Source organism: Harmonia axyridis, chromosome 6, assembly GCF_914767665.1.
Source record: "Harmonia axyridis chromosome 6, icHarAxyr1.1, whole genome shotgun sequence".
Lineage (NCBI taxonomy): Eukaryota > Metazoa > Arthropoda > Insecta > Coleoptera > Coccinellidae > Harmonia > Harmonia axyridis.
In genome coordinates, this window is record NC_059506.1 from 29888649 (window position 1) to 29913637 (window position 24989).

General features: G+C 33.4%; 1 protein-coding gene across 4 annotated transcripts in view; it reads left to right on the top strand.

Annotated features, from left to right (window-relative positions):
* The window catches only part of LOC123681695 (estradiol 17-beta-dehydrogenase 11), a 37001-nt gene extending 14300 nt beyond the window's left edge, over nt 1-22701 (top strand). For all 4 annotated transcript variants that reach the window (XM_045619936.1, XM_045619938.1, XM_045619937.1 and 1 more), the window contains exons 2-6: nt 6583-6899; nt 19444-19568; nt 19956-20066; nt 20299-20663; nt 22402-22701. In XM_045619936.1, coding sequence (XP_045475892.1) covers nt 6650-6899; nt 19444-19568; nt 19956-20066; nt 20299-20663; nt 22402-22540 — 990 coding nt within the window. In that variant the 5' untranslated portion in view covers nt 6583-6649 and the 3' untranslated portion in view covers nt 22541-22701. The remainder of the gene's footprint in view (nt 1-6582; nt 6900-19443; nt 19569-19955; nt 20067-20298; nt 20664-22401) is intronic.
* The last annotated feature ends 2288 nt before the right edge of the window (nt 22702-24989 follow it).

Below are 24989 nucleotides of genomic sequence, written 5' to 3' on the forward strand. Positions count from 1 at the left end.
TCAATTCTTGCCGTCCGACCGTAGGCACAGTAACTCTTGTAATTTCCTCTTCTTATTTTCTTTTCCCTGGTATTTTGAAAACTTTGTTTTCCATGGAAATTAAATTCTGCATTCAGATGTAGAAAAATAATTCCAACCTTCATATCAACATTAATGTTGATCGCGTAACCAGAACCAGAGAAAATTCAAGGACAATATCGGGAAAATAATACCCACTGGAATATTACAATGACAACAGTTCCGATCTAGTTGAAATTTTCCAACTTAATGTGAAATTAATTTTTCAAGCTTCATGCCTAATTTTGTCCCCATCAGTGTCAAAGAAAATTCGAGCAGATTAAAGAAAGTATAATATTTCAGATCCTTCCAATTCTTGTTGTGTTTGATACGAGTTTTGATCAAGTAATGCATCCATCTGCATCTTCGAAAACCTTCTCTCTTTCATAGCTCTGCCCTGATGGTCTTCGAAATTAAAATCACCTTTCTTGAAGCGTTGAAACCACTCTCGGCACGTTTTTTCACTAAAAACGGCCTCACAATATGTATTTGAGAGCATTCGTTGAGCCTCAGCCGCAGGTTTCTTCAGAAAATTAAAACCTCCCACAAATGACTAGAATTTTGGTTCGTAAGCTGACATGTTCAATCTAGAATAACTTCATGATGCAGATACAAATCGACTAATATTTCGATATCGTTATAATTACAAATACCTAAGCTTCTTTTATGACATTTACGATTTATTTATTTCCATTGCCACTTACCGCTACAGCCATCTATTTCAAAACGGCGTAAGCAGAGTTGTGCACCTAATAGGAGTATAGAAATCAATAAGAATATCGAAAAAATAACCCAATATTTTTCCTTAACAACATATGAGGATTCATGCCAATTTTCTTCTTATGTTTACCTTCATAATGATACAATTCTGTGGCCTCCAAGAGCTCAAAATCTCTTCTCTTCAATTACTTTTCTGATGTTTCTATGCTTCTGGCTAAACCTTCAACTTCAAATACAGTTTTTGTGGTCTTATGGATTATCGAATTTGTAGGCCAATGTTCGAAGTCTTAACTAAAAAAAATATATTCCTTTTTTTATATTGTGTCCAGTTAATTTATCAATGGTTGAACTGAAATAGAAGCGCTGTTATTTAAGTTATTTTCAGTAACAATTTCGACCTCAGTTATATCTTAAAAAAAATGTGCCTACCAGTTGAATGTTGAACTAACAGTGACTCAACTGCTTATATTTGCATAAGAATTCTCGTCTTGGGTCTTGTTTCTGAAGTAAAGTAGACTCAGGGCTTGGAAGTGTTTAGTCTATTTCTTTTATGTGTCATAAAATTAATTTCATGGAATGAACGAATGAAAATATAAGTAGTTTAACAAAGAAGAATTATTTGAAGTCGAATAACTTCGTGATTTGTATCATAGAGAGCAGTGGGGGATAAAATTTGCTTACTGAAAATGACATATGCTCCCTCTATCTAAGTTTATTACTCTGAGGAAAAAAATCTTGTTTTCCGTCTTCGATGATCTATCTTCACCTGTAACAAATCTATGGAACTAATGTCTATGCCGCATCTATCAAACTGATGTCACTTAAATTTTGGAATTTTCCTCTGAGTAATAAACATATGTTTATTACTCTATGGAATTTTCTTATATCAAATTTTCTTCAATGCGTCATACTCAATCAAATTTTACTATCCAAATTAATTCTAATTTTGAATATATTAACATAATGATTATTATTATAACACATTATCTAAGAATCTTTTTTTATAGTTTTGAATTTAGGAAGTATCAGTAGGTTTTCTCCAGTTACTTCTCTATTTCAAGATTTATTTCGAAAAAACCATTACACTACATTTAATAAGCCATTTCATGCCAATAAAACACTTATTATGTAAATTTCGAGAATAAAATAGGAGTTATTCAAACAAACATAATACTCTTCAGGCGAAAAACAAACAATGACTCGTTAAAGCTTTGCCATCTCAATTATGTCATATATGCAAATTTAAAAGATTTTTTTAATTGATCATGTGGGAATTTATCTCTCATTTATCATGAGAACTGTGTTCTATTATTAATTTAAGAGATTAATAATAAATTATGTTTTAATAACCTTGAACTTGAACGAAACTGAAAAATTATTTTCCAGTATAAGAGAAAAATAATAATATAATAATAATAAGTATAAATCTAATAATTTTGTACCTAGAACCATATTTTCATCTATAGATCTGCTATCTGCTAGTCTACTATTTTGAACTCACATAATTTGGAGAAATAGGAAATACTTCAAAAAGATTGATACCTACTTCATTTCTCAGTCGCAGTACCCACATGATGTCTCAATAATCACAATCATTCAGAAAGTTCTAAGGATAACATACAGAATTATGTAGAAAAAACCACAAGTGGAAATTTTGATAATGATCATTGTTCTTCAAGTGGTATCAAAACAATCCATTGTCTAGTGATGATATAAGCTGAAATATTTATTAAATAGTGAAGAGTACTGGATGAATAACCATTCAAATTTATCAAAAGATATTATCACAAAATAAATAAATATAGATTTCTGTAATATCGAAAACGTTCTGTATTCAACTACTTCAGTTTTTAATTAATTTTTCTTTTTTCTTCCAACAGAATACTAATTGACAAAGAAACTGCAACACCCAGAAGGAACTTTTTAAATTTGATTTTTTTTTTGTAAAACAGAGAGTATAGTAAGGAGTAAATAATTGAAATTTTGTGGAAAAAACGAAGGGTTTACAATTTTCTTTAATGAATTTTTTAATAATGTGTATGTCCACCACGATTATCTATACACTCCCCAACACGTTTCGGCATTGATGCAATAAGATGGTCTATTTCTTCTTGAGGGATACTATCCCCAAGCTGCATGTACTTCATGTCTCAGAGCCGCCAAAGTCCGTGGGGCTGGGGCAAATTTTCAAGCCTTCTACCCCTGATGTTCCAAACAAAGAAAGATCGGGGGATCTGGGCGGCCATGGCAAAAGATTCACATGGGTCGCTTCTAAAAAGTTTAAACTAACTCTGTCAACATGAGGTCGGGCATTATCTTGCTGAAATATTGGATTTTCGAGCCGGTTAAGGTAAGGGAGAACATATGGTTCCACTATTTCTTGAAGGTGACGTAGCGCCGTCATGTTACTTCGAATAAAGGTGAACTTTGCATGTGCAATAGCACCCTATACCATAACGGTTACTGTCGTGTGTACACGACGCTAAACATCAAACTGATGTTCACGTCTTTCTCCCCGACGTCGTCTAACCCTTCTTCGGTCATCATGTGCACCCAAGGAGAATCGAGATTCTTCAGAAAATACGACTTGATGCCATTTCACTTTCCAATGTTGACGTTCTCTGCACCACTGTTATCGTTGCCGGCGATGCCCAACCGTCAGACACATGATGGGGTCTATAATGCTGCAGTCCAAAAGACCTTATCCAGCGGACAGTTACAGACTGGCCTTGTTCGCCTAACCACTCATCAGCCAAAGATCGAGTTGTCGCAAATCGGTCTGTAATGGCCTTAAGTCTTAGACGTCGATCCTGAACTTCATTTGTGCCCCTTCGACATCCGATGCCTACCCTTTTTCGATTTTGGGCATTATCAAACCACGCTTGACAACATCTCAAAACTTCTGTTCGTACGGTTAGCGATTTCTCGAAATGACAACCTCGCCTCCCGTAAACCAATAATTCGACCTCTTTCAAATTCACTTAGCTGGCATAAATTCCACGTACACGTGCTCTAGGAATTTCAACCACAACTAAACATCGACTTTGTATCTCCTCGAACAGCTGGTTCGTTGTAAGATTTATAAAACTTGCAAAAAACGACCACAATATTTAAATAACAAAAATTGTTTACATGAAAAAAGCTACACGATTTTTTTCTTCACTCATTTACTCCTTGCTATACTATCTATCTATCTCAACCTTGGTGTTGATGTTATTTTTAGAGATAATCTCGACTCTACCAAAGTAGGTTGTCAAGCTAAAAGTGATTTAAAGCCTTTAAACTCTTCTGCATAACAGCTTCATTATTCAAACCTTGAATTACGAATGATCTCTGACGATTCCATAAGATTCTCATTGAAAATAATAAATCAGAAATGAATAATGTTCAAAACGATGACCGTTTCATCGAATAAAACCGCTAGTTGAATGTTGGAAGCAGTTCTATGCATACTAAGTCGGTGTCCCCTTCTATAATTGGAGAAACTGACTGTTTATTCCGAATGCCAATAAAATTTCAAACAGATTTTCGATCATTTAATCGTGCCTTGTTAAAAATGGCAATGACAAAGGACTTCGACGATAATTCAATGATTTTCAAGAGATCCTTCAAAATCAACAAAATGAATAATTATTTCGAGTAGGATTGTCACTTTCATCCTAAAATGAAAGCAAATACTTACCTTATACCTTATCAATTCCTTCATCGAGTTATCAGCACCTACCAAAACGATATGTAACATCCTTTTTCGATAAACCAATGCAAAGTTTTCAAGGAAAATGTATACATTAGATATACGTAATTATTTTCAACGTCTGTAATCCTATCTAAAAATAATCATCATTCTTGTTCACGTAGAATGAATTAACTTATTCTAGATTACACATGTAATCTATAAATGAAGATGAAAGAATGAAGACCTTGCCAAGCAACTATAGGTATCAATTTTTTTTATTTGTTGAGTACAAAAGTCGTTCGACTTAATGATTGATAGTAACACGAGTATCATTTAGTTTATATATACTGCATGATAACCTTCAACGTTTCTCAGAATGAGATTTTTTTTCTTCAGATGATAATTGGTTTCTATTGTTCTAACATCATTTTCCAATCTTTGGTAGTAAATAATTTTATCTGTTGTTTTTTTTTTCTGTGTTTATGGAAATATGTTTTTCCATTTCTAATTCCAAGTGTTAAGTGAACTTTCATGTTAGGGTTCATTCTTTTGGTATAAAACCAAATATATACCGGATGTTTCACCGGTATGGCTTATTAGACGTTTATGGAAAACTAATCATAATTTTGAGCTGAAAATTTTCATGTTGTGATTTGAGACAATGATCTTTCTCCCTAAAATATTTTCAGACTATACCGGAAACGGACTACTACTTCCTTATTTCAAATGGCACACCCAGTATATTATTGCATCATTAGATAGTTTTTTCGACGACAATTTCGGCAATATGCCATACTTTGGGTAAAAACTCAACGGTTCATGAGTTAATGGGATTCTTATGAAAAAAATTGTGGCGATGAGGACTCACATTTTTTCGAATTTTCCGGCAGAAAAAGCTTTTTTCCAGAAAAAATTAGGTTCTATTCTATTCTATATAGGTTCTCATTTGAAAATCTTGAGTTTTCATGAATTTGAGTTGTCCAAGTTTATGATCTTCGTGAATCACCCTGTATATTTAGCTACCTAAACTCAAGGTTTATAAAATGCATCCAAATCAAATGTCAGGGATGAAGATCCAATTAATCTGAAATTAAATTTATTTCATCTATATGATATAAGATTTAAATTCAATATATACCTACTGGTCCCAGGTAAAAATTTAAAAAAAATTTAGGCAAGTACTGACGTCAAGTCTGAAGCTTTTGAGCGCTCTTTGCCATATTCGCCAGTTGCGTACTAGAATACACCAACTTTTTCCCATTTATTTCAATTCGGCTTCTATGATTCTAATGAAGACATCAACACGAAATTATCATTTTATATTCTCTTACAAAATCTCAACTGGGTGGTATGTGTTGTTACTTAAATGTCAAGTTTTATTACTATATTTTCTGTTAAAATATACACACAAAATCTCATTTTGATTGGATCTCTTCTAGTAAAAATTTTGGGTTTTGCTCTCTCAAAATTCTTGAATTTTCTATGGTTCTGCTTGGAGCTTGAAATTATTTTCTTCCACTTTTGTTTCGTAGTCACGGAAATATTGAATTGAAGGTACTAATGGAATATGGATATTAAAACGAAATATAATACCAAAATATTCTAATTATCTAAAAAATTAACGCAAAAATGAAATCATCTCTACAACTTACAACAACAATCAAAAAATCGCAAACAAATAAATTGTTTTTCCACTATGTGATATACCTACCTTTAAAAATAAATTTTTCATTCAGTTCTTAGGATTAAACTTAAGTAGTCAAATATATCTCATAGGCATTGTAACTTCTGTAAATTCTGCCAAATACCTAATGCATAAAATGAATTTTCAAAATGTGGGAAACGGATCTCATTTATCAACCACTTCCTGAATATTAATTCACAATTGTATGGTTAAGTGGTTCATCAAAAATCTCAGTTAATCACACAAACAAATTCCGGATGAATAACATTATTCTGTCAATTATGGAATCCATGAATTCTAAATCCAACAAATTTATAGTTCCCGAGAATCAAAGTACATTCGTTACCATGATGAGTCAATTATATATAAATTCTAACTGACAATAACGACGCATTCCATCTACAGATTCACTCAAGAAAACTCAACATAAAATTCTTCATTTCAGATCCATACCCAAGCGATGAAACTTCAAGTCTAGTCTATTAGAAAACCAGTGCCAAAAATAAGGAACGATGGTGTCTAAAAGTGACTATAACCTTCTACAGTCCATATTGGACATAGTCGGTTTCATAATAATAGCTATAGGTATGATAGTACAAAGCATAGTGCGCGCTTGTCTTCCCAAATCCTACAGGAAATTCAAGGAACTCAGTGGACAAAATGTGTTGATAACTGGAGGTGGTGGTGGTTTGGGCAGGTTGCTAGCCTTAAGGATAGCCAATCAAGGAGCTAAAGTGATGGTTTGGGACGTTAATGAAGAAGGTAAAGTAAAATTTTTTAATTTCTGTTGAATGATTTTGCAATTTTTGATTTGCAAGTTTTAATCACAAAGATAAGGAGAAAAATATACTAAGTAAAACAGGAAAAAAATCCTAGAAATAATTTTGTGTACATGTGCCTTTGGGTTAGGTTATTGTTTTTTGTTGTTGTTGAAGTCATCGACTACTACGGTCATTAGCCTGGTTAGGTTGTTATTATTATTTCACTAAATCGGGGTCGTTACGGATCGGTTAACCTGCCGGAAAATGCGACCAAATTGATCTTTTGTTATTAACCCTACCTATTTATTCAAACGGCTGTTACTGAGTATCCAGAACTGACTTTCTCATGTGAGTGGTTCTTAGGCCAGTCAGCCCTGGGCATTTGCACAGTATGTGTTCTGCTGTTTCTACCCCATTTCCACAGAGGCTGCAGATCTTATCTGCTGACTTACCCATGCGGTACAAAAGTTTTTGCACCGACAGTGTCCTGTCAGCAGTCCCACCATTACCCGAAGCTCAGCTCGTGGTAGCTTCAGGAGCCTTCTGGTATAGGTCAGTGAAAGCACCACAAATTTCTTTTCCTGAGCAGGAGCAGGAGTATTCCTCCAGAGGGTTTTGTATTGGTACTTTCCAAGCCCTCAGAATGGCTAGTTAGGTTAGGTTAGAAATTGATGAAAATAAAAAAATCCAAAAAATAATGTTTTGGTCCTCCATGTCATATACACTCAGAAATACATCTAGGCATATTCGATTTCCTCTTGAGGTATCAAATACCAGAGTTCTTCTACCTCGTGCCGTTATAGCCTAAGATGTGGCCAAAGCAAAAGATCGACTTGATTGTCTTCAGACAGAACCAATATAATTTTGGCTATATGTGTATGCAAATTACCATAAGTTATATCTCTCAATATAAATATTGTATCTGAATTTATGTTGGAATAAATTTGATTTGATTTGGTTATAATTCCAATAGTGCTGCGCACCTGTCTTTCTAGGATTCCAAGACACCAGAAAATTGAGGTTCTTGTCTTTTATCAAGTTGCCTTCTCACACTTACACTGATATTATGGTCGCCCAAGCAGATAATACCTGTTTGTCTCATTACTGTGGAGACAATGGAATTCTAATCATGGTCCAGTTCAGTTAGATGTGTTTTTATTGACAGGCTTATTTGATAGTTCATAAATTGATTATTTTAAAATGGTTGTGAATCAAGGACTACTTCAATCAGAAATTTCAAATTTAGCCTAGGGCGCTGAATCAATATTGACCAGAAAAATCTAAAATTCTTGTTATCGTGAATATGTAAAGTTAATGCTATCGGTATCGGGAACAAACAAAATTAAAAGTTGATTTTGTTTTCGTTCCTTACCAAAGCACTTCGTGTTTTGATATTGTAATTCTGCTCGCACAATGATTATGACGCAGATCTTATAAAAAATGTTTAGATCATTAGATTTTTTGTTACGAGAATAAATCTTGATGAATAGTACATAATGTTTTGGTAAACAATACTTGGTATTTTTGGTTTTTTATTTGCCACAGGATATTTCTCAAAGAAGTTTACGTCGATAATTAACCTTTGGAATTGTTCCAAGAAAAAAAAAATGAACAGTTTAGTTTTTGCAATGTATAGAATCCAAATATAGAATCCGAATTGAATAATTGAATTGAATTGATAATAATCACTTTGCTGCCTAGGCAGGAAAAGTAATACTTTGCCGAGTACTTTGCTGATTCATATATGTCTGCAAAATCAATATTTCGTTTCAATCGGAGAAAAACTTATTATCCTAAATGCTACGCATTCTCCTACCAATCTCGAGGCCACAGAATCGCATCCGATGAGGATGAATGCTTTTTCTTCATTTCACAATGTTCTTTCCATTGAATAAGCTTTATATTCGAAGTGTTTTTCTAGCAGAAGGAAATAATAAAACATTGCGTTGAACTTGCAGTGGTTTTCACGTAACATACGTGTTTTGAGATTATTAATATCACAAAAATCCTTAATCCTATAACCTTCATAATTAGGTCTGCTCTAAAAAAATTATTACATCAAGTGAAGAATGATTTATAAGTTGCTGATGAAGATCAAATAAAGAAACATTAATTTCTTGGATTCTTCAGTTTTTATAGACAGAACTAGAGATGCATTCAAGTCAAACTAGTTTGATTTTACTCACAAATATTACTTGACTCGAAAATCAAACTTTTTATGTAAAAAAACTTGATTTGACTTGATTTCTCCATCTTTAGGTTTGGCTTGAAATCAAACTTCTTCAAACAGTTTGAAGTTTGAATATCATATTGCGCAACGTGTCTAAACCTGTACTCTCTCCGCAAATTAGTTATAGTTCATATTTAGAAGGATGCGCTTGGCTTGTTTCTTTTTTTTCTGTGTGTTGTGCTTTGTATCTGAACTCAAAATGTTTGGACCCGAACCTTTTTCATGTAGCTCATGCAGCTCGAAATACGTACCAAAACAAATTGAGTCGGATTATGAAGATCCACCCCCTCAAAAACTATGAGAAAAATAATCAGTGGACGAGGTAAAATTAATCTACAAGAAAAAGAAATATACAGACTTTTTATATTGCGGCAAAATGATAATTGAAAAGTGCAAATTATGTAAAATAAAGAACAACGGTATAAAATACCAATAGTGGAACTAGATCTTCAACGACAATTGATAAAGAGCCACAAAAAATTGTATGTAGCAGAATTTTCGCGGGAAGCAACACCTTCTGGATAAAGTATTATTTGTGGTAGTAACAACATAAAACGTTGGAACCAAAATTGTCAAAATAGTTGGACGGAGGCTCCTTTATTCTTAAAGTTAAAAATATGCGGTTTGTTTTATTGTACTTGTAATATTTATTAATTTATTAGCAGGGGGCACTAGTGCCAGATTTTCTGTTCAGAGAATTCACTTGATTTGTAAGAAGTACTGAAGTAAGGACTTTACTTTTCACGAAGAATTTCGAGGTGACAAATTGGAGTTGATCAAAAAAAAATTAAATAATATATTCCCTTTTTTCTTCAAATTAATGTTGGTATTCGTTGTAGCTACTTGTAGACTATATTTAACATGAATATTTTACCCATTCAAGGTATATCTACTAAATAAATTCTTTTTCAAACTAGTTTGACAAACAGTTTGAATTTTCAAACCTGTAACCATTGCCCAGTTTGATTTGACTTGAATCATTTATCAGAAAGATTGACTTGAGTTTGACTTGATTTCGAGTCAATCTCGAACATTCAAGTCAAACTTGTGCAACTCTTGACAGAACCAAAATGCATATTTCTATTACAAGCTTAACCACATGGATGACACTTATGGCAATTCAAACTAAAAATATATAAACAGATATAAGCGTAAGTTCTGTTTCTATGTAGGTACTATTTCCATCCAAATTGTCGGAAATATTCCATCCACATCGTTTGATCTAAACTGTTATCGAGAAGAAAGGCATTTAGCGCAAAAAAGCAGTTTCGAAATAGCCGTGAAACGATGGAATTCAACCTGAACACCGAACCTAACGGACCATATGACACACACAAATTGCTTTTGCAACGAAAGATCGCCAATCTCCTTAGCCATATCGAAACAGAAATATCTCCATTCTCGAAACAGAAATTTCGAAACAGCCAAAGTGCGAGAATGTTGTATCTACCACTTCTGCGGGAAGGAAAACAGATGCAACGGCCGAAGAACTGTAGGTCAGGGTCAGAAACGGAGGATTTGGGATTGGACTAGGCCAAACTAGTAGTGCAAACGTGCAATATCTGCTTTTATTTGTACATATCTGCGTTTCGGTCAGGTTGAGACACTAATTTTATGTAGATCGATTCTGACACGAAATTTCTTGTTTTGGTGTAATATGTGCAATGTTTAGAGTTGGCAAATGGGTTAGCACTTTTTTAGTGCTCGTTCCCTAAGCAGATCTATCATCATCTTTTTGTTATTTCGTCACTGTAATTTTCTGTCTGGCATCCACGCACAGCTTCGGTGTTAGTGGGGAATTCATGTTCATTTGTGAATTTTCTTTTTTTTTATTGTAAAAGTTTTTTTATTCTTCTATATTGTATGAAATTTTTCGAATAAACATCTATCTATCTGGCCGTTCGTAAAAACTGTCGAACAAAAATACCTAAACGCGAAATGTTTGTGATATATCCATCAAATTCCCTAAATTAATAATATCAATTTTTCAAAACTGCAAGTTCGATATGGATGAAATATTGCACTTGGATGTAGAATGATAATTTGAAGCCTCGTTCAAAATTTGTCTGAAAAATGAATAAAAACAAGTTTCGTGTATTGATAAAACACTGTTTTTTGATGGGAATATACAGTGTGGTCCAACGAAAACTCAACACCTCGATTTTCCAGCTTTGTAATGAAAATGTGGAAAATCGCTAAAATCCGTCAATTTCTTATTCGAGGGGGAACAACTTTTCTGCTTTTCGCATCCCCTTTGGATTTTGAATAGGGACATTTTGAATATTCTATCGAGAACTATTCGATCCTAAAATTTTAAAAATTTACATTGATAACTAAATGACAGGTATAAAAGTGGAACATTACTTACTGATATATAGGCGTACAACTTTGCTTCCACCGTTTTTTCCGAAATTCTAGGCTTTATTTTAAAAAACTGGTTGGTTATACATTCATGATTCAAAGTATTGTCCATCGCTGGCCACTACTTTCTTCCATCTTTCGGGCAACGTACGAAACCCGCGTTGAAAAGACTATCCATCTTTTGAAGCGATCCACGAATAAATCAAATTTTTTACTTCTTCGTAAGACCGGAAGTGCTGGTCAGCCAAGCCTTGTACCATTAATCGAAACAAGTGATAGTCCGAGGAAGCAAAGCTTGGAAAATACAGCAGGTGGGGTAGGACTTCCAATTCAATGTTTCATTTATTAGTTTTTATTCAATTTAGTTTTTTGTTAGTTTCTATTCTATTCAAAGATTTATATTCACTGAATCATCTCTTGGATTAATACTTTTGAGATTTTAGACTTTTTCAACTCGCTCAATATCAATTTTTTTCATTCTAACGTCTCTCCTCAAATGCTCCCCTGCAGTCGTCGATAGAAAAAATCTTGTTTTCCGCCTTCGATGATCTATCTTCATCTGTATCAAATCTATGGAACTAATGTCTATGCCTCGTCTATCAAACTGATGTCACTTTAATTTTAGAATTTTCCTCTGAGTAATAATCATCTTTATTACTCTATGGAATTTTCCTAAATCACATTTTCTTCAATGCATCATACTCAATCAAATTTTACTATCCAAAATTAATTCTAATTTTGAATATATTAACATAATGATTATTATTATAACACATTATCTAAGACTCATTTTTTATAGTTTTGAATTAAGGAAGTATCAGTAGGTTTTCTTCAGTCCCTATTTCAAGATTTATTTCGAAAAAACCATAACACTACATTTAATAAGCCATTTCATGCCAATAAAACACTCATTATGTAAATTTTGAGAATTAAATTAAATAGGAGTTATTCAAATGAACATAATACTCTTCAGGAGAAAAACAAACAATGACTCGTTAAAGCTTTGCCATCTCAATTATGTCATATATGCAAAATTAAAAGATTTTTTTAATTGATCATGTGGGAATTTATCTCTTGTACCATTAATCGAAACAAGTGATAGTCCGAGGAAGCAAAGCTTGGAAAATACAGCAGGTGGGGTAGGACTTCCAATTCAACGTTTCCAAGTATGTTTTGACCATTTTCGCAACACGGGGTTGAGCATTGTCATACTGTAAAATTACTTTCTCTAATTCTGTGGTTATTCCGTTCATTCTTCCACATCTTGTAGAACAAAATCGTGCGAGAATATATCAGAAACGCACAGTTTTCATGGTTATATTTTATTATTCTATGTTGGTACTCCGAACTTTCCGCCACGGCTTTATCTGTCAATTCATCAATTTGACTTAAAGAAATCAGTTCTGCCAACCAACATTTTTCAATGCAAAAATCACTAAATTATATTTATGGAAATATTTCATTAATTTCAATGAAAATGCAATGAATTAGAGAAAATAATGTATAATACTCGTTCAGAAGGCTCATTCTACCACTCGTTCATTCCAAAACTCGCCACTTCGTGGCTCGTTTTTGAATTTTGAACTCGTGGAAGAATATCAATGCCTTCTGCACTTGTATTATAAATAACTATTATCTTGTCTCTCGTTGTATTGCGGCCATACTTCTCGGCTAAAACGCATTGATTCCGTTTGATAACGATCGCCTGTAATTGTTTCCGTCGGTTTCAAAAACTCATAGTACACTACGCCGAGCTGGTTCCACCAAATATTGAGCATTACCTTGGAACCGTGAATATTCAGTTTGGCCGTCGAAGTGGAAGCATGGCTTATCCTCATGATATTCTGCGCTTGGGAATATCATAATGAACCCATTTCGCGTATCAAGTCACATTGCGATGCAGAAATCCCTTCCTTCTTTGCCTTGCAAGCAGCTGTTCACAAGCAAACAAACGCCGTTCAACATCCTCGACTTCAACTGGTACGGCATCCAATTTCCTTGTTTCTGAATTATTTCCATGACTTTCAGGCATTCTGAAATGGCTTGTTGCGTCACTTCCAATGATCCTTCCAATTCTTGTTGCGTTTGACACGAGTCTTGATCAAGTAATGCCTCCAATTCTGCATCTTCGAAAACCTTCTCTCTTCCACCGTCATGCTGGTTTCGACGTCTAAATCACCGTTCTTGAAGCGTTCAAACCACTCTCGGCACGTTCTTTCACTAATAGCGGCCTCTCCATACGTATTTGAGAGCATTCCATGAGCCTCAGCCGCAAATTTCTTCATATTCAAGCAGAAAATTAAAACTGCAAATGACGAGAATTTGGATAGTAAGCTGACATGTTTAATCGAGAATAACTTTATGATGCAGACACAAATCGACTAATATTTCGATGGCGTCATGTTTACCAATACCTCAGCTTATTGTATGACATCTACGATCTATTTATTTCGACTACCACTTACCGCTACAGCTATCTATTTCAAAACGGCGGAAGCAAAGTTGTACACCTCATAGTTTCATAGTGGTGATTGTCATCTTCAGATCATTTCTGCATTTCATGTTGATTTTCTAGTCACTATACAATACAGACTTGAATCAACGATATTTACTGAACGATTTGATTAGTCCATCAAAGTTTCGTGAATTAGGTCTATTAGTAGGATTCTGTCAACTCTAACTCCAGAATAAGTATGGTAACTCGTTATTTCCATAAATACTCTGAAAAACTCTTATTTTTTTATTGATTTTTAAATGTGACAACGTCGACCAATCAAAATTCATTTCGCTGAGCGCTGAATGCTTATCATTGACAAGAAATTACTCAATCAAGGACGTTCCAATTATCCTTAACGCTTTCTTCGGAATTGTAGGTCTGATAGGATGACTTTCACATGAAAAACTGGGGAAAACGAACGATAGGAATATCGTCATTAAATAGTACCTCGTTATATTCGAATAGATTCTGTAATTCTACCTACAAAACGTATGTATGTATGTCGTGACTTCCAACAAGCACTTTCTTGAAGGAAGAACTCATAAATGGCTTTATTATATGTCAAAAATCATTTACTTCTCTAATAATTGTCGTCAATCTTACATGGATTGTTTTCTTTGTTTAAATCACATGATTACATATCGTTGATTGCGGTGTCTTCAAGAACTGAATATCTTTAATTGAACAACTTAAGTAATATTGTTTCGAACTATTAATTCATTCGAAAATATCGATTTGATTCAATAGGAAAAAATATCAACTGGAAAAGGCTAAGTAATATACAATGTTTCAATATCTCAATATCTCGGCCCCATGGAAAATCAGAAAAAAATCAAAAAGAAGTAAACTTTGGTTCGTAAGGTTAATTCCTCAGAGTAATAAACATAGATAGAAGAAGCATATGTCATTTTCAGTAAGCAAATTTTGTCCCCAACATGAACTATCAAATTTGACAGGAAGCGCGGAAATGAAGACATATATTGTTGATATGATATTTCTTTCAATTCGCGAGTTTCTCCACAAAGAACGCACTTCCTATATCCCATAGTGAATCAACGTTTCATATTAACTCAAAATATATTGAAATAAATACCTTAATATATCAGAAATTCATAAAACAAATTTCAAGCGTGCCTAACGACGTCAAACAACCGATAACACTAGGAGAACAAAAGTAGCCAATCCTTGTATTTCAGCAGGTAGATACACAAAATAAAAAATATTCTGCTTATTTTAAATTCGACAATTAGGAAAAATATCGGATTTCAAATATTAAAATTTGCATATTCGATCGGGAATCACTCAAATAAATATATTTCATTCAATATGATATACATTCATAACGATATAGTAAAATTGTGGATTTGAAAATATATCACAATCCGACAACGTAATCTAACCATGTTGGGGACATCTTAAATGGAGAAGGAGGTTAAGTAACATCTTATTTTGAAGATGCTTCGATTGCCTTTTTCAAAATGGCTTGAAATAAAATCTATTTTCAAATTCGGCCCTTACCTTTTGGAAAACTTCAACTCTAATTTTTCGACAAGCGTATTCTTTATCATCAATTCTTCAACATCAAGTGGTTTGTTTTATACACGAAATCCAAAGGTGTCAAGTCAGGGGAGCTTGGTGGCCATTTAATCGACCCTCTTTTGTAGGAGTTACTGTCATCGCGCTCACAGGTTACAAATTGATTGGAACCAACAGTATAAAATGTATCCCTATGAAACAAAGTTTAACTCTTTTTCAATTTTTTCTGATTTTTCAAGGGGGCCGAGATATTATAGGTGGTATACTTTTTCGGATTGACACACTGTATGTACAAGTTCTACTCGAAAGAGTCAAAAACTCATTGTGATCTGCCATTTCTGTATTTATACATTTCCTTAATGATTCCATAATAATTATCCTACAATATTTATACGTCGTTCATACTGGACCTCCAAGTATACCCATAATTAAATTGTGGTTATAAATAATCGATGAGATCAATAAAAACAGAGATTAATAGCAAAAACCATGAAAAAGATTATAACCTTTAAGTGTTCATCCCGCAAAGCCAATAAATAATGAACAGCATATTAGTCATAAAGATTAAAGAGTTCACATAATTCCTTATGAATACAGTAAACTGTTTGGTTCTAACTGGTCAATTAATCAATTAACACATTTCTACTCAACAAGGACAATAACCTTGAGCACCATAATCTGTATAGAAATATTATGTATTTGCTTTGAGATTATGAAAAGTGTTGGAATATAATTTAGTTCTGTGAATATCGTATACAATGAATTTTTATTTTTTTTTCGGTCTCACGAAATATAATATGTATATCGAATTCTCAATGAGAACACAAAGATAAATATTATAATTGTTATGAATTTCAATTTAGTCCAACTTGATAAGAGGTATAGCTTCTATTGTAGTACCTTGTCAAAACTCTAGTATTATTTGAATTTGAAATTATTTAAGTTTTCCAATGAAATCGTCCGATACTTTATACTTTGGTCTGAAATTATCGAATATTATGCTGAAAATCGTCTCAAACGATAAGGTTCGAATCTCTTATGACTAGGGATTCATCAAGCTAAGTAGCTTGACATTTTAAACAACTATACTTGACTTGAAAATCTAGCTCGTGAAAAATTACATACTTGAGCTTGACTTGACTTGATTTGAGATATTTATTGCTTGACTTGATATCAAGCTACTTGATATTACTTGAGCTTGATATGCACGCGTCGCACTGCATAAATTTCTGCAATCTCGTGCGTGCTCAGACTAAATAAGGAAATTCCTCGAGTGCCGAAAGACTGAAGCATTCGCCAGAGTGATTTTATAAGTAGTTTTCTCACATTTCTATGAAATCTATTGGTAGATTTCGGTAGTTTCAGAAATATCTTTCCAAACTCGGCCAAGATGGCCATACAAGGATTTTTTATCAACGCCAGCATCTTCAGCTACTGTTGAGAGACAATTTTCCAGAGCTGCTCTTACATTTACAAAAACCCGCAATAGGTTAGGCGACAAATTTGTAAGATGCCTCATGTGTCTTAGATCCTGGATGGAAAATTATGAAATCAAACAAAGCCTGGAGGTTTCTCAATATTAAAAAACTTTATTGTTTTATAATTTTTCATTTTGTTATGATATATAGTGATTTAATTTATGTTTCTACTCCAAAAAAGTTGATATTTTCGGTTCTTTTATACAATAAGTTTAATAAATAAAAGTGTTTTTTGCAAGGTTCCTTCTTATTTCATCATTTTTTATGGATGCACACTACACAATACAACTGCTAAAAATCAAGTAGCTTGATATAATTCTAGTACTTGATAAATAAATACTTGACTCATTTGAAGTACGAGTAGTAATAGGGATATCTCTCATCAGGAGAATTTTAATATTTCCAATACTGGAAATTATCCATTCCCGAAAAAAAATGTCAATTTCCTCAACAACTACTTCGACTACGTCTGAAAATAACTACCTAAATATAATTACAACTATTTAGTCCAAACTCTGCGTACGTACCTACCTAATGCACTAAAACTAGATCAATTACCTTAACTACATATTCAATTATGGTAATGTTCTTTACGATCGACAGATAGGGTTTTCTGTGAAACCGCAATAAGATATCTCGTCTGGTAGTTATATAAAATGAGCATGAATCGATTCCGCTATTTTCAAGTTCAAGGTGAAAGAAAGCTTATGTATCCTAAATGCTCACCTACAGAGGTCTTTGGAAGAGTCTCTGAACTCCTTGTATAACAGACCGTTGAACTTGATACTACTGAATTTTGATTGTCTTTATTGTTTTGAAGAAGTGGGCGGAGAAATTTGTGTATATTTTTAGGATAGAAGAGTACCTACTTTTTTCGAAACTTGCATTGAAATTTTGTCGAAAGGATTTGCCAATAAGAGGTTTTATTTGGAAAATATTTCAAAGAAAGAGTAAAGATGAATCAATGGATGTTTATGTCATTGTAAAAAGGAAGATGCTTATGTCATTGTCGATGTCAAATGGCTGACTTGGCTATGGTTGCAGCACCATATCCTATTCATGAAATTCTTCATGACCAATTCGCACATTTGAGGCTGTATGTCTTCGATTACTTCTTTAAGATCTTGAATCGATTGTGGAGTATTCTTATCTTTTACGTGGCCTCAAAGGAAAAATTCTGAATTAGCAAAATCACATGAAGTGAATTTTAACAATTTCAATGCGTTGTTGAAGTGTGTTGTTCCATTTTTAGTAATGGAGAAGATGACAGCTTCAAATGCTATTCAGCTATTCAAAATGAAACCTCTTATTGGAAAATCCTGTATGTGTCCTATTAGACAAGAGAGGTTGGTGATTCTACTTACTGTAAACTCAACAAGCCAGCTAATTCAAACCAACATAACCTATCAAATGAATACTCAAAACGATATTTATAGACCTCGTTTTTATGAACAAACTAGTCTCCTTAATTTTTGTTTATTATTGATTGCAGTTAATCGAGGTTAAACAAAGTTCGTTTTATTTCAGTTACTGTTTTCAGAAAGCATTCATTCACGTCAAATTAACGATATATGAATAATTAATGGACCCAGAATGCCAGAAATTAGGTACAGTTGTTTTTTTTTTTACAGAGCAACTTTTTGAATGGTATTGTAATTTAGAAACACAATCAACTTATTTTTATCAAACTGACGTCAGCGTTCATTCTGCAACTTTACAAAGTCCCATAACCTTTGTACAATTACTATAACCTGTTTAAACGTGGAAATTTCTTTATGGTCTGTCTTCATCCTTAATTTTTTACAAATGTAGAACTTACTTCTCGGACTGTCGTGAGTCTGAACCTCTTTCCTTTGAAGAATTCTAAACTGCATATACTCATTTTTTGAAAAGTGTTAAATTGTTATTATTCTCTACAACCATTAAATCTTTCTCCTTAAAGGTCAAATTTTCACTTTCGTTTTCACTTCGCACTCCATACAAAGGTTGTAGGTACAAATCTGTTTCGTAAGTCAATATTAAAATATTTATTCGTTAGTAGCTAATTTTTGTTTCGATGATTCGAAAGCTATATGCCATACACTCATTGAATTAAGAAAACTAGAGTTTTATCATGATAAACAGCACAATATGCTATTATAGCTAAAATAGTTTTGATAATATTCACGAGAAATTTTTTCAATGAGTTAATATATTTCGTGAGAACTGCTCAAAATTTTGATTATTGAAAGAAAAAACCAATAAAAAATTTCAACAACAATCCTACATAAAATATTTTCAAGGTTTGTGAATGTTTCTCATTGATAACAATTTGTATAAAGGAAAACAGGAAGAAAATCTCAGCATGTTGGAGGCTTTTGAAAACATCTCTTGAATGCACGTACCTACCTACTTGATATTCATACATAATTCAATGTTATAACAAGCAATTAATCTCTTTCAGGTATACAAGAAACCTTGAAACAAGTGAAGGCTCAAGGAGGCGTAATCCACGGCCTCAAATGTGACCTGTCCCAAAGCGATGACGTTTACAGGGTGGCCAAATTAACAAGAGAACAGTTTGGAGATGTAAGAATTCAATATTTCGAATAATATACGTTTATTATCTTCCTATAGTAGACCAATGGTTGCTTACAAGTCATGTCCATTGAATAATAGCTTTAATTGAAAACAATTCAATATTCGATGAATAGTTTTCTTCGTTTTTTTTCACGTAATACGTATTACAACTCAGATGAAAATTCATCTGAAAATTTTTAAGGAGGGTTCAAAGCAATCGTAGAAAATATATATTTAAATCATATAATTTACTTATTTTTAACCTTTTTCATAACTACAAAGTTTCAAGGATCTTTGTTCATAACATATATAATTCTTTCTAACTGGTCAATAAATCTTTCTAACCAGTCACCATATTGAGAAGGTGCAAGAAGCATTCTAATTGATTTTTTGCAGATTGACATCCTGATCAACAATGCAGGAGTTTTATCTGGTAAATACCTTTTGGACACACCTGATCGTCTAATCAAATTGACCTTTGACGTCAACATCATAGCACATTTCTGGGTAAGTATACATCAAATAGAAAGAGCATGACTAACATGATATTACACTAACTAAATTAAACCACCATCAATGAAGGAACAAACCATCAGATCAAATATTAAGTAAACTGACTGAAACATTAATGAGTTTTTCTGTAAATTCTATTCTTGGTTGTCCATTTTTGGCATGGAACTATGTTATCATGATATATCTAGAAGCGCTTTAATATCCCTATCTTCTCAAAAATTTTCAGACGGTCAAAGCCTTCCTCCCAGCTATGGTCTCTAAAAACAATGGCCACATCATCACAATAGCTTCTATGGCAGGCCATGTAGGTGTCAGCAAACTGGTGGACTACTGTTCTTCCAAATACGCCGCTGTTGGTTTTGACGAGGCCTTAAGGATGGAACTAGAGGACCAAGGTGTGACTGGAGTGAAGACAACAGCAGTTTGTCCTTATTTCATACAATCTACTGGGATGTTTGGCAACGTTCATTCGAGGTTCTTGTCGACATTAAAACTGTCAGATGTAGCTGACAGGATAGTGGAGGGCATTCGAAGAGAAGAAGAGGTTGTTATGATTCCATCAGCTTTGAGATGGACGATACTGTTGAAAATGTAAGTTGGGATTTTTTTCATTCAAGCAACACTTATATCCATTTGTTGAAGAGTGCTAGATTATTTCAATTTTATATTAGCGATACAATTGTCATGGCTGTCAATTCATGATTCTATGATGCATATTATTACAATAACTATGATATCTTTCATTATAGACAAATATAAACGAAAAATTTGAGTGGAATTGAGTTTCTTTGCGTCTCTCTGCAGAGAGATTCATATTTTTTTCAAAATAGGATTCAACCAAGGCAATCATTCTTCATTCGAATCACATATTTTTCCTGGAGTGCCTATCTATGATCATTGAATATTCAGTGGCAACTGAGGTCTTCGGATGTAACACTGTTAGATTTTTTCAAAATTTCACATTTTCAAATTGATAAATGTTGTTCTTCAAATATGACCAAAGGAAATAACCTTGATGGCCACTGAATATTTCACTCATCTGTTGTTCACAAGTTCACAGATTACCATAGATGTAGGATCCAATTATTGTTCCCTGTGAATAATTGCGATGGTCAACCGGATGCTTGGAGACCTATTAGTTTCTTTTAGTGTCGAGGGCATGACAGTTTCAATTGGTTTACAGGGAACGAATTGTTATTGTACATATAATGTAAAAAGAATGTGTAATTCTTCGGGGTGTCGAAGAATGTGTCATGTCGGTTGTAAAACTTAAGGGATTTACTGGGGTTGGGAAAGTTCGAGAACAAGACGGTTGTACCAGATGTGTTACATCTGTTTATCAGGTTCTAGTCCTTCTAGAATATTCGATGTCCAGGAATCCGCGAAGATCTTTGGGGGCGGTACGGCAAAAGCTCTTATTGGACTAGGGGATGGTACCTTCCCCTAAGGGTGTGGTCGAACCGAGAGAAGGGAGGTCCTTATTCGGGAGAGGGTAGTTCCAATCGGCAGAGAGCACAGTTCAAATTAAGCCGAAGACGGGCACAGTTTAACTTAAGTCGAAGACGAGTCAAGTTCGGGCGGTCAACTTAAGACGTAAGACGAAAAGACGTTTCGCGGACTAGATTAAGACGAGTCGCGAACAAGTTAAAGACGAGACGACCGAAAACTTGAAGTACGACGAAGACGTGATAATCCAAGACGTTTCGAGTAATCAACAAACGAGTTAAAGACGAAATTCAGTACCGTAGTGAGAAACTTGTAATTAAGACGTAATTAAGATCTTCTCAATACTGAGTTTGTACTGTATAATTGTGGCTTTGTAAATAGATGTAAATAATTCAAAAGAATTTAATTATTACAAATCCAACAAAGTCACGGAGAAAAAGACGAAAGGCCAGATAATCGAATCATACCTCTAGACGATCGATTAACCAAGCCTACATAGATAGACACGTGGTCGAGTGAGACTGAAACTTCGAAGAGTTTATAATTCAATAAAAAAATTTTATTATAACTTCAAAACTAATTGCAATTAAAAACAAATTACTACACTAATAAATTGTACTCAAAAAAGTGCCTATAGAATGTTTTTGTTTTATGTTCATAGTTCATAGCATCAGAAATAAAGAAGTAATGAGAACTTTTATTCTCCAATTCTCTCCTATAGCTTGAAAACAGTTGAATATATGATGTTGTGGTAATTTAAAAAACTGAAAATTCCTCTGGAATGTTTAACATTCCATCACAAGTACCCTTATTTCCCAAAATTGCATCAAAATTGGAAAAAAAAAAGTGAAATATTGAGATTAATACCTGTTTTCATTTTCAGATTGATGCCTTGGCCAGTAGTGTCAATGTTCATGAGAGGCCTTGTACCTGATGCAGCACCAGAAGAACCTAGCAACAAACTGAACAATAACATGGTGAAACCAATATCCAAAGAGGCTGTGAATGTGAAAAATGACTAGATATATGTGAATAGTTTGTTAGTGAGTGAGTTTGGAAGGTATTTTTGTAATTTTTTAAAACAAAACTATCGGCAATAAGATTCAAAATATGTAATTAAGTTTTATGAACCAGTTTTAACCTGATAATGTTAAGGAAATAATAAATTTATTATTCTACTGAATATTTTTTCATTTATTGTAGTCATTATCTCGTTCTCAAACATGATATTTTCAATATTGGGTTGGACACAAACAGGGAAACAACAAATAATATAAGTAACACATGAAATTAAGGAGTTCAATAGATAATTCCACTTGATTGGAATCAATAATATCTCAGTGAATTAAAAATATTTCGACATATTCAGGAGAATCAGATTTTCTCATTTTCATGAACCTGTATAAATGGGGACAAAAAAATTTAAATAAAAATCTTACCCAAGAAATCATTCTCGAGCTGCAAATATCATCGAAAAGATAACCTTGAGATACTTTGGAGTGATAATATCAAGAAATACCATAAAAGTAATCCAACCTTGATCAGATTAAGACATAATTTTTTTTCATTCTGAAATTTAAGAGTCACCATTTCAAAATGTACAAATTACAATAAATGTTGCATTTATGCAAAACATAAAGAAGTGTGAAGAACTTAATGAAGCTGTAGGTAAAATTTAATGATGTAATAAATGTTTCATTACTAATTAAAGGTAATTAAATAAGATGACTCATTTTGTTCTAGATTCCTCAAATCTAAATGACACAATAGCGAATGCATCAAATTTAATTCCGTTAAGTGATGAAATAAAATATGTTCTCAAATATTAGAACAACCGGTTGGTAACTCTATACAAGCAACTTCTTTGATATTGGAAATAGATTCTGTTATATCGATCTCCATCTGGTGAATTATAAATTTATAAAATTGATTAATTTTTTATAAGTGCTTAATGCACTCCATTACTGCACCTATTCATGATGAAATATTACCTATGTCAAGAAAAAACTTCTTTGGAGATTGTATGTTTGTAGCTAGGTAGCAGGTTGATATTACTGTCGTCTACATCAACTATTGTTTAGTTTTTGCCAGTACCTTTGAAATGTGTTTCGCTAATTTTATGATCGACAAAAATGTCGAATAAGGATAGTGAACAAGACATCTGAAAATGAATAGAATATCGTATTTGGTTGCGATAGTAAGTAGTTACATAATTTAAAAACCGAAAATCGCTGATATGTCCAAAAAGGCTCGTTTGCGGATCCATATTTAGATTAATGTTTTATTTACTTTGAGGACAATTAGGCCAATCGAGTCCCCGGTTTGATGTACAGATGGCTGTGCTATTAAATCCATATGATTTTTATTTAGTACCAACCTTCAAACAACACGTGTAAAAATTTGATAGCAGTGTCCGACCATTAGTTTGTGAGATATCGCGTTGTGAGTGTAGCTACTTTTGTTATTTGAAAAAATAAGGAAAAAAAACAATTTCGTGTGCTGATAAAATATTGCTTTTTGAAGGGAAAAAATACAGTTGAAGCAGAATCTTGGCTTGATAATGAGTTTCCGGGGTCTGTACCATGAAAAGCAACCATCATTAATTGGTATGGTAAGTTTAAAAGTGTTGAATTGAGCTCCGAAGACGGCGAACGCATTGGACGCCCAAAAGAGGCTGTCACCGATGAAAAAATCAAAAATAATTTTGAATGACCGTAAAGAGAAGTTGATCGAGATAGCAGACATTGTGAAGATATCATCTAAACGTGTACATCATATCATTCACAAATATTTGTGCATGAGAAAGCTTTGTGTGAAATGGGTGCCGCGCGAGCTCACAATCGATCAAAATCAAAAACGTGTTAATAATTCTAAGCAGTTTTCGAACCTGTTTAAGAGCAAAAAACCTGATTTTTTGCGTTGATATGTGACAATGGATGAAACATGACTGCATCATTCCACTCCGGAGTCCAATCGACATTCAGCTGAGTGGACTGCACACGATGAACCGAATCCAAAGCAAGAAAAAACACAACAGTCAGCTGGCGAGGTTATGGCATCCTTATTCTGGGATGCGCAAAATATAATATTCATTGATTACCTCCAAAAGGGCCAAACCATCAACAGCGATTATTATATAGCGTTATTGTATCGTTTATATTGAATAATTAAATCGAATTTTGCCAAAAAAATGTTTTTTACTTGGGTGACCGGGAACTTTTCAATTGGCCTGTTATAAACAGCTCCCATTGAAAATTATTAAATTATTGAAACGTTGTTTTTCAACATCCGGTATATTGCGCACCAGCACCACACATTTACACTTAATAGCCTCAGAGATCGTCTCTCTAGAACTTATCAATGAGGCATGGTACCATCTACGATCCCAACTAAATACTGATACCAGATATCATTAAAATCAGATAAAATTACAAAAGTTCTTGCAATGATGTGCGAGCACACAGACAGACA